Below are 12,713 nucleotides of genomic sequence, written 5' to 3' on the forward strand. Positions count from 1 at the left end.
TATTTTTCCCTAAAAGTGTTTTTTTTTTTGTACAGGGATTGAACTCAGGACCTTGTGCTTGCGAGGCAGGTGGCGGAAACACTGAGCTAAATCCCCGGCCCCCTAAAAGTGTTTTTAAATCTTTATAAACATAGCCAGGTATGGTAGCACATGCCTGACATGCCTGCACTCTGACCATTCTGGGAAGCTGAGGGAAGAGGATCACAAATTCAAATCCAGTGTGGGCAATTTAGCAGTCTAGGGAGAATTTGTCTCAATATAAAAAAAGGATTAAAAAGGGCTGGGGATATAGCTGGCCCTGGGTTGTTTTTTTTTTCTTTTGGTACTGGGGATTGAACTCAGGACCTTGTGCTTTCAAGGCAGGTGCTGGAACCACTGAGCTAAATCCCCAGCCCATCTGGCCCTGGGTTTAATTCCCACTACTGCAAATATAAATAAATACATAAAATAGAATAGAATAAAATAAAATCCTTACACACACTAGTTTGTTTAGTTTTTCCTTTTAAAAAGTTAGTATTTGGGGATAAATCATGCCACTGGCCCAGGCTGGAGGGAAGGAAGGGGCACTGGAATATATTGATACAAATATGGGTTGGTAGTTTCCTTTGAGGGCCACTTGGCAATAGCTTTTGAAATTTGAAATTTGCACTGTGCTTAGAGGCAGCAATCTCTTTTCTTCATGCTGTATGTGTGTGTGTGTGTGTTCAGTATTGGGAACTGAACTCAGGACCTTTGCACTGAACTATGTCCAGACCCTTTTAAAATTTTGAGACAGGGTCTCATTGAGCCACTAAAGTGCCCAGACTGGGCTCAAACTTGTGATCGTCCTGCCTCAGTTTCCTATAGTGCTGGAATTATAAGTGTGGGCCACCATGACTGGCTCAGTGATCTGTTTTATTATTATTTTTTTGGTACCGGGGATCGAACTCAGGTCCTTGCGCTTGCGCAGCAGACGGCGAAACCACTGAGCTGAATCCCCGGCCCTTCAGTAATCTGTTTTAAAGTATTAAATCATATGGATAGTCGCACATATAGACCAAGAAGTATGTACAAAGGCATTAATTGCAGTCAGGCAAAGGTTGGAAGCATCTTAAATACTCATTATTACAAATATTAAGAAACCATTAAAAAGTCAAGGCCGCTCTAGGTGTGCTAATGTGCCGATTAAGAGACAACAGATACTGTTAAAAGAAATAAAAAGTGGAAGTGAAGGGCCAGGGATTTAGCTCAGCAGCACCGCACCTGCCTTGCAAGTGCAAGGACCTGAGTTTGATCCCCGGTATCAAAAAAAAGGTGGGAAGTGAATACATACATACAGATAGGTATATTTATATACCCTGAATATATAAATTCTTATGTATGTCTAAAATATCTTGAAAAGCTACACATGCAAAATTTTAACAGTAGTTGTCTTTGACATGGGTGATCTGGGGACCACCCATGAGGGGGCAGGATGGGAAGGAGACTTATTTTTCAGTGTTAGCTTTGTGTATTATTGAAATTTATACCATGTGCATTGCTCACAGTGAACGAATGAATGAATGAATGAATCTCCTCTTTGCAAAATCCAGAGGATTTGCTTTTGGGCTTCCTTTGGCAACTTCTGGACTGTTGAAGGGGACAGCAGAGGCCACTGTCCCACAGAAAGGGATCGATCTGTCTCAATCTCTTTGAGCTATAAAGCCATTTACAAGTTTAAATTCAGCCTTTGGAGTCCAGTTGGCCCAGCGTGACAGCTCTCCTTAGTGTCTTGGCTCTCAAAATTGTGCAAGAGAATCCACCTGGGGAGCTTGTTCAAAGGGCAATTTCCCAGGCCTGCCCCGCGAGGGTCTGATTCAAACCTGGGGGTGGGGCCAGGGACTTTTCCCGGGTACTCCAGTGAGTCTTCCAACACCTTCGCGGAGAAACAGGCCCTGGTACTGGTTTGCTTTTGTTCAGACCTTGACTGAAAGACTGTGCTGGAGTTGGGAAGAAAGCACTATTTTCTTCTTTCTTTCTCTTCCTCTCTTGTTGTGTTGGTGCTGGGGTTGGCGCTCAGGGCTTGGTGCAAGCTAATTACACACTCTACCTACGAGCTACACCTTAGCCAGGGAAGCTCCGTCCCCGAAGTCGTTCATTTGCATCTTCCTACCCTCTACCAACCTAACCAATCCCCCGGGATGTGCGACTATAGTGGGTGAGCGGAGGGATGGCAAACTCCTGAACTACAAGGACTCGCTGATGGGTGTCCTGCTTGGCTTTCTTGATCCCTGGCCTTCTCCTTTAAAATAAAAAAATACGCACATAAGCAAGCAAGTTACCCTTTGGGCTGTGCTTGACACCTGCCCCCGCCCCCGCCCCCGCCCCCCCCTTTTCTCCTTCAAACTACAAATCAGCAGGACCTTGTGAAACAAGGACTTCTGCTCCCAATATCCACCTGGGCGCTACCTTCTTACAGGTGGCGGACAAACGCTGGAACCTTCTTCAGGGGAGGATCTGGTGGTGTCCCCCATCCTGCGAGCGTCCCGCGGTACAGAGAGGTGGGAGGCTGGAGCCCGCTGAGGTCATTTCCTGTGCCTGGCCGCGAGCCGCCGGCGATCCGCCTCGGAGGCGTTGGAGAAGCGCGGGGTGGAAGGAGCCCGGCGGCGGTGAATGGGAAGCAGCGCCGCCGCGCCGGGCTTTGTGCGCTCAACCCGCTGGGCCCCCTCCCGGCCGCAGCCGCGCTCCGCCCCGCCCCGCCCCGCCCCGCCCCGCCCACCGCGACCCCTGCTGCCGGGCGGCGGAGACCCGGCGGGCGCGCGAGACGCGGGCGAGAGACGCGAGGTCGGCGGGGCGGCGGGGGCGTGGGGGACGACCGTGTGGACCGCCGTGGGGACGAAGGTGAGCGGCCCCGCGCCCCTGCCCGGGCCGGGGTGGGCTGGGGGTGTGCGGGCGGAGAGGGTGCTCGGCGGGCGGAGGGGACCGGCTCCCGCGGCCCGAGGGCGACTCCGGAGCAGGTGCCTCCCCACCTGGCCGCGGGCTTCGGCGGCGGGGAGCCCTGGAGACCTACCGGCAGGCCGGGGCAGGGCTGGCCTTGCCGGGAGGACCTGCGGTGTGGGACCGGCTCGATCCAGTTGCTCCGGGGAAGGGCTGTTGGGACAGACGACCAGGTTTCCACCCCGCCGGTGGCGCTCGTTTTCGCCTCTCCCCTCCCCACCTCATCTTCTGGCATTTCTGGGTTATTTCTTCTGGCATTTCTGGGTTATTTCTTCTGGCATTTCTGGGTGTTTCTCGTAAAGGTCCTTATGGGTCAGGCTTGGCTTCCAGGGACAGGTCAGCCAATCCGAAAGGAAAACAGATTGGGCACCGAATGACAGCCAGGGGTTTTGTGTCCCAGGAATGGGTCCCCAGGCACCAGGTGCTTTCACAGGGGTGGCAGAGCTAGTGAAGACCCTCTTGTAGAAGTAGTAGAATTCTCTCCCCATTGGATTCCTCCCTACCAGAATATCTCCTCCTTAAGCTTTTGCTATATGAATCTGTCTGGTAAAACTTGTCTACCTTGCCTTGGTTCTGGGAGAACGCTGCAAAGATGGATCATAAAGCAACCCTTTGAATAGAAAAGGCATTGGTTCTATTATCAGACTTCTCTGTGCCAGACACTGTGTATGGTGGGTCTTTATAGACCATAATTACCACCATTTTATAAAGGAGGAAACCAGGACTCGGAAAAGTGACTTGTCCAAGGTCATATAGTAAAGAGTTGAAAAGTCAAGCCTTCTAAATTCCAAATGTGGGGGGTTAGACTGTTGCCCTCCCCCAGGGCGCAGCAGGGACCTGGTCAGAGCTGGATTGTGATTGGGTGCACCCTGTGATCCCAAATTCATTGCAACTAACAACTGAGGTGAACACGTTGCCTCTTCTGCCCTTCAGGAGTCACCAAGTGCAGGAGAGAAGCATATCCTTCCTGTTCTGTTCCACTGCCTGTGGGGCCTTCCTCTTTACACTACCACCACACCCCCTCTGCCTGGGATGGAAGCCAAGGCCTCCGAATGCTAGGCCATTCTTCCAGTCTCTGCAAGGCTGTGTATCATGTGCAGACTCTACTCTGTGCTCCTTACAGGTTAGAGAATGCTTCATGGGTGTGGTTGTTAAAGTGACCCTCCTTACTCCTGTTTTGGGTGACTTAACAGTAGACTGGTGCTGAGCCACCATCCTACATTCCCTGGGCAGCCCAGCTCAGCCATCCTGCCCTTCTATCAAAAGCTTGTTCAAAGCTGACCTCCTCTATGGGGAAATAGGCACTTACTTAAGAATACTTAGGACTGTCTGGCAATTTAAAAGGTCTATCACTTAACCCTACCATTCCATTTCTAGGACTGTCCTTCAGCTATACCTGATATATATGAAATGATGCATATTCATTGAATATTCATTGCAGCAGCATTTTAGCAAAAGGTTGGTCACAACCCAAATGTCTATCAATAAGGGATTCTTAAGTAAGATCATGTAATAGCCATACTGCAGAACACATTAAAGCTGTTAAAAGAATGAAGGGAAAATGCGGCAGAGATGTGTACTAATACTGGAAGGTCTTATATTGCTCAGTGCAGTGTCCATAATGTGCCCCCATGTGCTCGTGGGCATGTGTATATGAATGCTTGCACATACCATGGATATCTCTGAAAATAAATGAACAAAAAGGATAGGGGATAGATCTGGGTTCCCTACTACTGCCAAAAAAGAGAGAAAAAGTTGGTGGAATTAAATTTAATCTCAGCAATATATCAAATCCCCAATGTCTCAGGTCAAGTTTGTGTTTTCTGTGGTAAAGGCCTTGAGTCTGAGGTCAGCAAAGACTCCTTGAAGCTCTTTTCCATTACCAGTCCTATCAGGCCCTGCCTCTGAGACACCGCCTGCTGACTTCTGTGGCCTTTTTCATTTTATCCAGAGCGCTGGAGGGTTTGGGAAGCCCCAAAGTGTCAGGGCCATGGGAGTCCTTTGACTCACCCACCCAGTGGTTTAGCATTCTGGGTACCCAAGGATCAGAACTGGGTTTCTCAAGAGTGACCATGAGTTAATTGTTGCTGCATGGGGCATATAGGGGTTAATTGTACTGTTTTTCCTACTTTGTATGTATTTTGCAGCTTTCCAACATAAAAAATTTTAAAGAACCAATTGAGCTGGGTTTCATTCCCAGCTTACTTCCTGGTTCACCCCCCCCCCCTTTTTGGTACCTGGGGATCGAACTCAGGTCCTTGTGCTTGCGCAGCAGGTGGCATAACCACTGAGCTAAATCCCTGGCCCAGCCCACCCCTTTTTGTTGTTAATGTGGATTAGTGATGCTGGGGATCAAACTCAGGCCTGAGGCATGCTAGGCAGGTGGCTTGTCACTGAGCTGCATCCCCAGCCCTCCAGTATGTTTTTGCCATTAGTGATGTATTTGTGTTAGGCAAGCCTGGTAGCAGAAGATGCCTGGTGCCACAGCTGAAGCATCATGGAAAGTGGGCTATTCTAGATCCTGGGAAATCGGGATTGCTGGCTCACATCTGCTGTCCCTTGGTTCTGTGTCTCTCAGCCAGTCACAGATGTGATGAGTTATCTGTTCATTGTGAATCACTGCACTTGTCCTCTGTCTCCAGGTAATGAGTGAACACACCAGTCACATGCTTTGAAAAATTAAGAATCATTCTGTAAATGTCAGGTGTTCATTTCTGCTCATCCTTGAATTTCCTCTTTATGGGAGGTACAAGTGCAAGGTGACTTAGCGGGTGAGGCTATACTCATTAGTATCTTCTCTTATTTTATAGCTGTTGCTCAGACCACCTGCTTCTGCCGGAAGAGCCTCCAGGCCTTCGGCTTGGCAGCAGGTACCTTGCACCAGATCTGTTTCCAAACCTAACTCTCCTCGCATGCCGAGGCAGGCCTAACATGAGTCCCTGCCTCTTCCTGCGCTTGCCAGCAGCCCCAAGGGAGGGAGTGGATTAACCAGGTCACTGGATCAGTCCAGGACTGTGACGTCATTAAGGTTCCTGGTTGGGGAAAGCACTCTCTAAACTCTAGGTGTATCAGGGCCATGCAGAGGTTAATGACATTAAATGAAGTGTATGGGATTTTATTTCCAGAGCCCCCAGAGATTGTGATAATTTGGGTTTCCCTCTTCCCCCTGAATCTGAGCAGCAGTTTTGATGATCAGTAAGAGTGAATTAAAATTAAGCAAACTCTTAACTACACAAACGTTTGTTTCTTTCCCTTGCCCTTTTGGTTTTACTTGGGTGCTTTTATTGGTAATTCTTAGCCCTGGGCTAGATTGCAAAGCTCCCAGGTCCTAGTCAGATGTGCCATATTTTCTGTTTATAGGAGGAAAAGCAAAATCCCCCTAAAGGACAAAGGAAATCAAACATAAAGCCTCCCAGCCTCTCTGGAGGCCCTACAACGTTCTCTTTTGTCTTTTCAGCTGTGATCTTAGCTCAGAGAAGGTCTCGTTTTGTTTTGTCTTTTGTCTTCCTGCCTGTTCCAGTTGGTTCCAGTCTTTTGAGGTGGGGATGGCTGGGAGGCTACAATGTCGGGATTGTTTGGGATGACAGTTCTGGGTGAGCCCAGCTGAGGTCATGTGTCCATTGTTCTGAGGAGCCCAAAACCAAGAAAATACAACACCAGACCCATCAGTATTTAACTGCTAGGCTTTTCTCAGTGGGTCTACTAAATTTACTCAGGAAGTTTCTTCCCCGCCCCCAGTACCAGGAATCAAACTCAGGACCTTACATTTGCCAGGCAGGTGCAGCGCCACTGAGTTACACCCCCAGCCCTCTGACCCTGTATTTTAAAGGAAAAATCAGGACGCACGCCAAGAGTCTGTGCTTAGGGAGATTATGGTTCAGCCTGGGAAAATATGGAATATAATTTCACCTTAGTGCTAAGACTTCTGAAAAATTTTATGAACTGTTCCTCTCATTCGTTATAGTTTTCACAGGTCAGGCAAGCACCCTACCACTGAGCTATGTTCCTAGCCTCTTCCTGATGGGTTCAGAGCACAGTGGCTAAACAAGTTTAGAACCAGATCCCAGCCCCACTGCTCACTAGCTCTGGAGTTGTCTGCTCCTCAGTGTCCTCCTGAGTAAGGTGGACACAAGTGCACAGCTGTGATCTCTAGGTTGTTTTGAGGTTGCACACACCTGGCATACAGTAAGGACTCAATGAATGATGGCTGTTTATAGTGCACAGTCGGAGAAAGATAATTGCCAAAGTCAGATGTGAGGGAAAAGAGTATTGGTGACTGGTCACCAGAGAGGCTCCCTGCTGCTTGGAGTTGTTATTTGGCCACAGCACAGGAGGCGGCTGAGTTTCCTGAGGCCATTTGGATCCTGTGGAAGGAAAAGGATTTAAAAACACACTGTGCCTCTGCCTCTTCTTAGTCACACTCTACCTGCTTCCTCCTTTTCTTATCCCTGACCTAGTTTTTTCTCAAATACATCCAGGAGGCATCTGGGGAGATTCCCGTGGCTGGAGATATTAGAGGTGTCTACTTAATTGGTTTTGAATTTGTACTGAGTTTTTTTTGTTGTTGTTGTTGTTTTTCCCCAAAGACATGTGCCCTACTCCAGGGCTGCAGCAAAATATCCAGCAATTTTCTGGTTTGCATCTTGTGACTTGAAGGGGAGGAGAGAATGAGAATCTGTTCGGAGGTAGGGTGATTTGATGACAACTGGCAGAATCCCAGCTAAATAGGTAATTGTTAAGGAAATTCAAAGCATATTTCCTTTTCACTTTCCCTGTCAGACACCCACATAAGTGTAAGGAGAATCAGAGCACTGGAACCCAGGATTCTGCCTCCAGTTAGCTATGTGAACTTGGATTAATCTGTTACACATTTTTGTCTTTCCTAAATACCATAACCCCTACCCATTTATCCACATATCAACTGGCAATTGTGACCACGTTATTATTATTATCATATTATTATTTTGCCATACTGGGGATTGAACCCAGGAAGTGCTGAGCCACACCCCTATCCCTTTTTATTATTTTGAGAATGGGCCTTCCCAAGTTGCCAAGGCTGGACTTCAACTTGCAATCTTCTTGCCTGAGCCTTCTGAGTAGTAGTAGCAAGGATTACAGGTGTGCACTGTTACACAAGGCTCAGATTTTAATTTTGTAAGTAGAGTTCTTTGAAAAACTCAAAGACTAGGGACTGCTTTTATTTACTTTTGTACATCTGAGCCTAGAACAGGATCTGGCACATAAATGGCTGTTGAATGGTGTTTTGACTTGTGTTTAGATGTCCCCACAAAGCCTCAAGTGAATGAGGTGGGGCTGTTTTGTAGGTGGCTGAAAGTAGAGTGTGTGATTGATTCACGGTGGGGCTAGGCCCGAGGGCACTAGGATTAAGGGTGTGAGTGCTACCGGCCTCCCCAATAATCTGAATAAGATAAAAGAGGCAGGAAGAGGCTGTTAAGGTCTCTTGTTGCCTTTTGCTGACTTCTGCCACTCTGAACTGTTGCCCCTCTGCCTCCCTGCTTTGGATCCAGCCAATTGTGGACTGAAACCTCTACGAACTGTAAGCCAAATAAACCTTTCCCCTTTTTAACTCTGGGTGTTGAGTATTTTGTCTCAGCAATGAGAGAAAATTAACTAACACACATGGCTAACTGAATGAAAAATGAGCCCTACTTTTCATTGCCATAAAAAGCAGACCATGTTCTCCTTAAGGTTTTGTGACTTCCTGAGGTTGTTGCCTAAGTTATGCTGGATGGGACACTGAGAGCTAAACTGGGATTGTGAGAGAAAAGCGATGACCACTCCCTTCCCCAGCCCTGTTTTCTCTGTTCTCCCTGGCTCCTCCTTTCCCCACACAGTCCCTCCGCACACACCCTTTCTTCTCTCTGTGCTGGTTCTTAGAGCTCCCAGGAATATCCAGAAGTTGATTTCATCATGGCAGAATTCAAGGTGGACACCCAGGCCAGTGTAGACTGGCAGAAACGCTGCCTGACCCTGGAAACGCAGCTTTTCCGATTCCGCCTACAGGCCAGCAAGATCAGGGAGCTGCTGGCTGACAAGGTGAGTCCCCAGGGCCCGGAGCTGCCATCCCTCGCCTTAGAGGAGAGGGCCAGAGTTAAACTTTCAGTTACACATTTTTCCACACATGCGAAGTGAAACCCGAGGTTTCAAGACCAAGCTCAACTCAAGACCAAGCTCAACGTTTTACTGCCCTGTCATCTGGTGTTCCTTCCTGCTCTGCCTCCTCATACAGCACACCAGAGAGGTGATAGGAATCTTGGTCCTCTGTCATCTCGAGTCGCCTGGAGGCTCTGTTATTCCCTTAACATTTCTTTTCAGTGTTTAGGAGAGAAGAATGCAAGTCTCCACCCTGCTGCTCACTTCTTAGTAAGCACCTGAGCTCCCGCAGGCTGCCTGGTTTCCTGGGGACACAGGGTTTGGAGCCAGCTCTGCCTGGCTCTGCTACTTGTTAGCTATGTAACCCTGGACCCTTCACCTCAAAGGCAGGGACGCGAATGTCTTCCTCTCAGCGTTAGAGAATTATTTCAAATCACATACGCTCCTGGCCCAGAATCCATCTAAGATGGGAAGTTATCTACAGGCCCAGGTAGCTGCTCTAGGAAACTGACCGCCTTTCGTAGCATTTCTGTGGGAAGATGCACTCTAAACAGCTGACATTCAGTGGCATTTTGGAGCAGGACTCATCTCAACAATGACTTGCACTTAAAACAAAAACATATATGTGTATAGATTAAATCATACATTCTCTATAGTTTTGCCTCATCTACTTAGCAAACCATTCTTTCATAGCACAAAGGTAAAATCATGTTTCCAAGTACTGTCAAAGTCCTGACTTATTAAGGCAGAATAAATGACAAGTTTTATTGACAGTCCTGCAACCTGGAACCAGGAAGGCAGGTCAGTGGTGTCACCACGGCGCTTCCATGGCCAGGGCAGGGTCTCTGGACCAGCCTGTACTAGAACTCTTTTTTTCAGTTTTCCTGAGATAGGGTCTTGTTCAGCAGTTCAGGCTGGCCTTGAACTCACTATGTAGCCCAGGCTGGCCTTGAACTTGCTGCAATCCTCCTGCCTCAACCTCCTGAATTCTGAGATTATAGGTATCAGCCACCATGCCCAGCCAGTCCTGTACTAGAACTCTTGGGCCTTGCTGTCTCTTGGTTCAGACTGTATGAGACAGACACTCACAGTTTCCTGTGGGGGCTGCCAGATACTGTCATGGAAAGAGACGAATTCAGCCCCCTCAGGAAAAGGGCAGCAGACCTTAGACAGTGATTCTTGAGGTGTGGTCAGAACCACTTTTCTAGAACCACCCAGAGTTCTTGCTAGTTAAGCACATGTGTTTCTGGGCCCCATCTCAGTCTTCTTGATCTAAGTTTTCAGGGTGCTGCTAATAATCTACATATTTAACAAGCTCGCAGAAAATGGTTTTGTACCCTGTAAAGTTTGAGAATCTTGCCTTGGCCATGATATTGGGCTAGAGTGTGAGGGCAGGAAAGGATAAGGAGGTGTCTACTCAGGAGGAAGAGACTTCCATTTCTAGTAATGAGGACAACAAAAATAACTTTTGAAATATCATAGGGCTTGCTATGAATAAAAAGGCGAATGAGAGAAACATTTATCGACCTGCACAAGAAGATGGCAGCAGCCTTTCTTGCTTAGTTAAGGCTCAGGTAGAAAAAAGCAGAAGCAAAGAAAAAGAGGAAATCTTCAAGAACCTGACATAGAGGCCGGGGATTTAGCTCAGTGGTTCTGCTGCCTGCTTTGCAAGTGCAAGGTCCCAAGTTCAATCCCCGGTACCAAAAAAACCCAAAAAAACCCTGACACTAACAGTGTTTTAACATTAGGATTTATACCACCCGTGTGGTTTAGGAAACCTAAATTCTAGGCCAGTGTTAAACCCTGGGAAACCTTCCAAGAACAGACACAGAACCTCTCTGGAGAGACCTCAGTCCAGATCACTCAGGATCCACACAGAAAAGAGCCTTAGTGAAGATGGATCTGTAATCCAGAAGATTGCCTGCTTGGGGGAATAATCTACGAGTGACAGTCCACATCCATAGCAAACAGCTGCACTTCTGACAGTAGAACTGCTGACGTTCAAAACTTTCGAAGACTTAGCAAGAAATTGAAACACAAGACAATGATAACACAGTATCTGAAAAGATCAAGAAAACTTGAAAACCAAAAACCAAATAGAACTTTAGAAAGGAAAGTGGTTTCATTGAAATTAACTTTTTTTTTGAGACAGGATCTCACTATGTATCCCAGGCTGGCCTTGAACTCACTATGTAGCGCAGGCTGTCCCTGAATTTGCAGTGATCCTCCTGCCTCAGCCTCCCGAGTGCTGGGATTACAGGTGTGCATCACCATGTCCAGGGTGAAAACAACTTTAGCATGGATAGATTGCTTCAACATCAGGTTAGCCACTGTCAAAGATAGACATAATGAACAGAAGGCAGAGCTGAGGAAGTCATCTGGATGCAGCACAGAGAGACCCAGAGCCAAGGAGCGAAAAGACGGTAGGATGATGAGACCTCCACACACCAGATGAGACTCTGGAGTGGAGAGGAGAGCGAGGAGAGCACTTGAGGAGATAATGGCTGGAAAGTTTCCAGTCTTGAAGGAGATGAAGCCTAATGCTCAGAAGGCAGAGTGAGTCCAGATAGGATAAATTTCAAAAAACCAGTGCCTTCTGTTTTAGGTAGATTATAGTTTGGCTGCTGTAAGAAAGAACCTAAAATAACACTGGCTTAAATGAGCCAGATATTTATTTCTTTCTCAGGTAACATTCTGGAAGATAAGAGATCCAGCTCCACGGCAGTGTCTTATTGTAAAGAGACACAACACTGATAGCACCATTCCAACCCCTTCCCTCTACATGCATGACCAAAGGTTGCATACCTTCCTTCCTTCACACCCCGCTGGCCAGATATTAGCCACATGGATCTATCAGTTGCAAGAAAGGTTGGGAAATGTGGTCTTCATTCTGAATAACTATGTGCTCAGCTTAAAGTTTGATGTTCTATTTATTTGTTTTGTCATTGGCTTTTTGAGACAGGGTCTGGCTGTGTAGTTCAGGCTGGCCTTGAACTCACTATGTAGCCCAGGCTGGCCTCATACTCATGGCAGTCCTCCTGCCTCAGCCTCCCCAGTGCTGGGATTACAGGCATGGGCCACCGTGGTTGGCTTGGTGTTCTTTTTTTTTTGGTACTGGGGATCAAACTCGGGTCCTTGTGCTTGCGCAGCAGGTGGCAAAAGCACTGAGCTAAATCCCCGGCCCCTTGGTGTTCTTTTTATGAGAAGAGGAAAACAGATAATGGGAGGACAACCAGCAGTCTTTTAAGTATAGAATAGTAAGAGCAATAACAAATAGAAATAAAGTACAGTCTCTATATAACTTAAAAATCAATAGAATAGGAAAGTGGAATAAAGAAAGTATATTAAATCCAGATAGGTTACAGGAAAAAAAAAAAAGGAGTGTATATGGGACAAAATGTAGTGGTAGAAATAAATCCAATATAGTGGTCATAATGAGCTCTGTGTATTGAAGTACTGAGGTATGAAAATTGGGCCAGGCATGGTGGTCCATATCTATAATGCCAGCACTCAGGAGGCTGAGGCAGGAGAATTGCCATGGGTTTGAGGCCAGTCCAGGCTACATAGTGAGTTCAAGGCCAGGCTGAACTATGCAGAGAAACCCTGTGTCAAAAGAAGGAAAAAGGAAAAAGAAAATTGGAAAT

At 47.3% G+C, this 12,713-nt stretch overlaps 1 protein-coding gene and 1 long non-coding RNA gene across 8 annotated transcripts in view; one reads left to right on the top strand and one right to left on the bottom strand.

Annotated features, from left to right (window-relative positions):
- Positions 1-303: 303 nt before the first annotated feature.
- Positions 304-2,661, bottom strand: LOC147822748 (uncharacterized). Its single transcript, XR_015445005.1, has 2 exons — positions 2,428-2,661; positions 304-2,260 (listed from the first exon to the last, which is right to left on the bottom strand). It is a non-coding gene; the product is annotated as an uncharacterized LOC147822748 (long non-coding RNA).
- A 45-nt stretch (positions 2,662-2,706) lies between these two features.
- The window catches only part of Plekhh1 (pleckstrin homology, MyTH4 and FERM domain containing H1), a 43,346-nt gene continuing 33,339 nt past the window's right edge, over positions 2,707-12,713 (top strand). For 3 of the 7 annotated variants that reach the window (XR_015445004.1, XM_013067579.3, XM_087195299.1), the window contains exons 1-2: positions 2,708-2,859; positions 8,854-9,012. Coding sequence is in view for 5 of the 7 variants with exons in the window: in XM_013067579.3 (XP_012923033.1) it covers positions 8,887-9,012 (126 nt within the window). In the remaining 2 variants the exon portion in view is untranslated. Of the gene's footprint in view, positions 2,860-4,054; positions 4,079-5,250; positions 7,684-8,853; positions 9,013-12,713 lie in introns of those variants that run through there. The other 4 variants (XM_087195301.1, XM_087195300.1, XM_021247462.2 and 1 more) reach the window with 4 other exon arrangements.

Source organism: Heterocephalus glaber, unplaced genomic scaffold, assembly GCF_053883595.1.
Source record: "Heterocephalus glaber isolate CG9 unplaced genomic scaffold, H.glaber_assembly_v1.0 deba00001608, whole genome shotgun sequence".
Lineage (NCBI taxonomy): Eukaryota > Metazoa > Chordata > Mammalia > Rodentia > Bathyergidae > Heterocephalus > Heterocephalus glaber.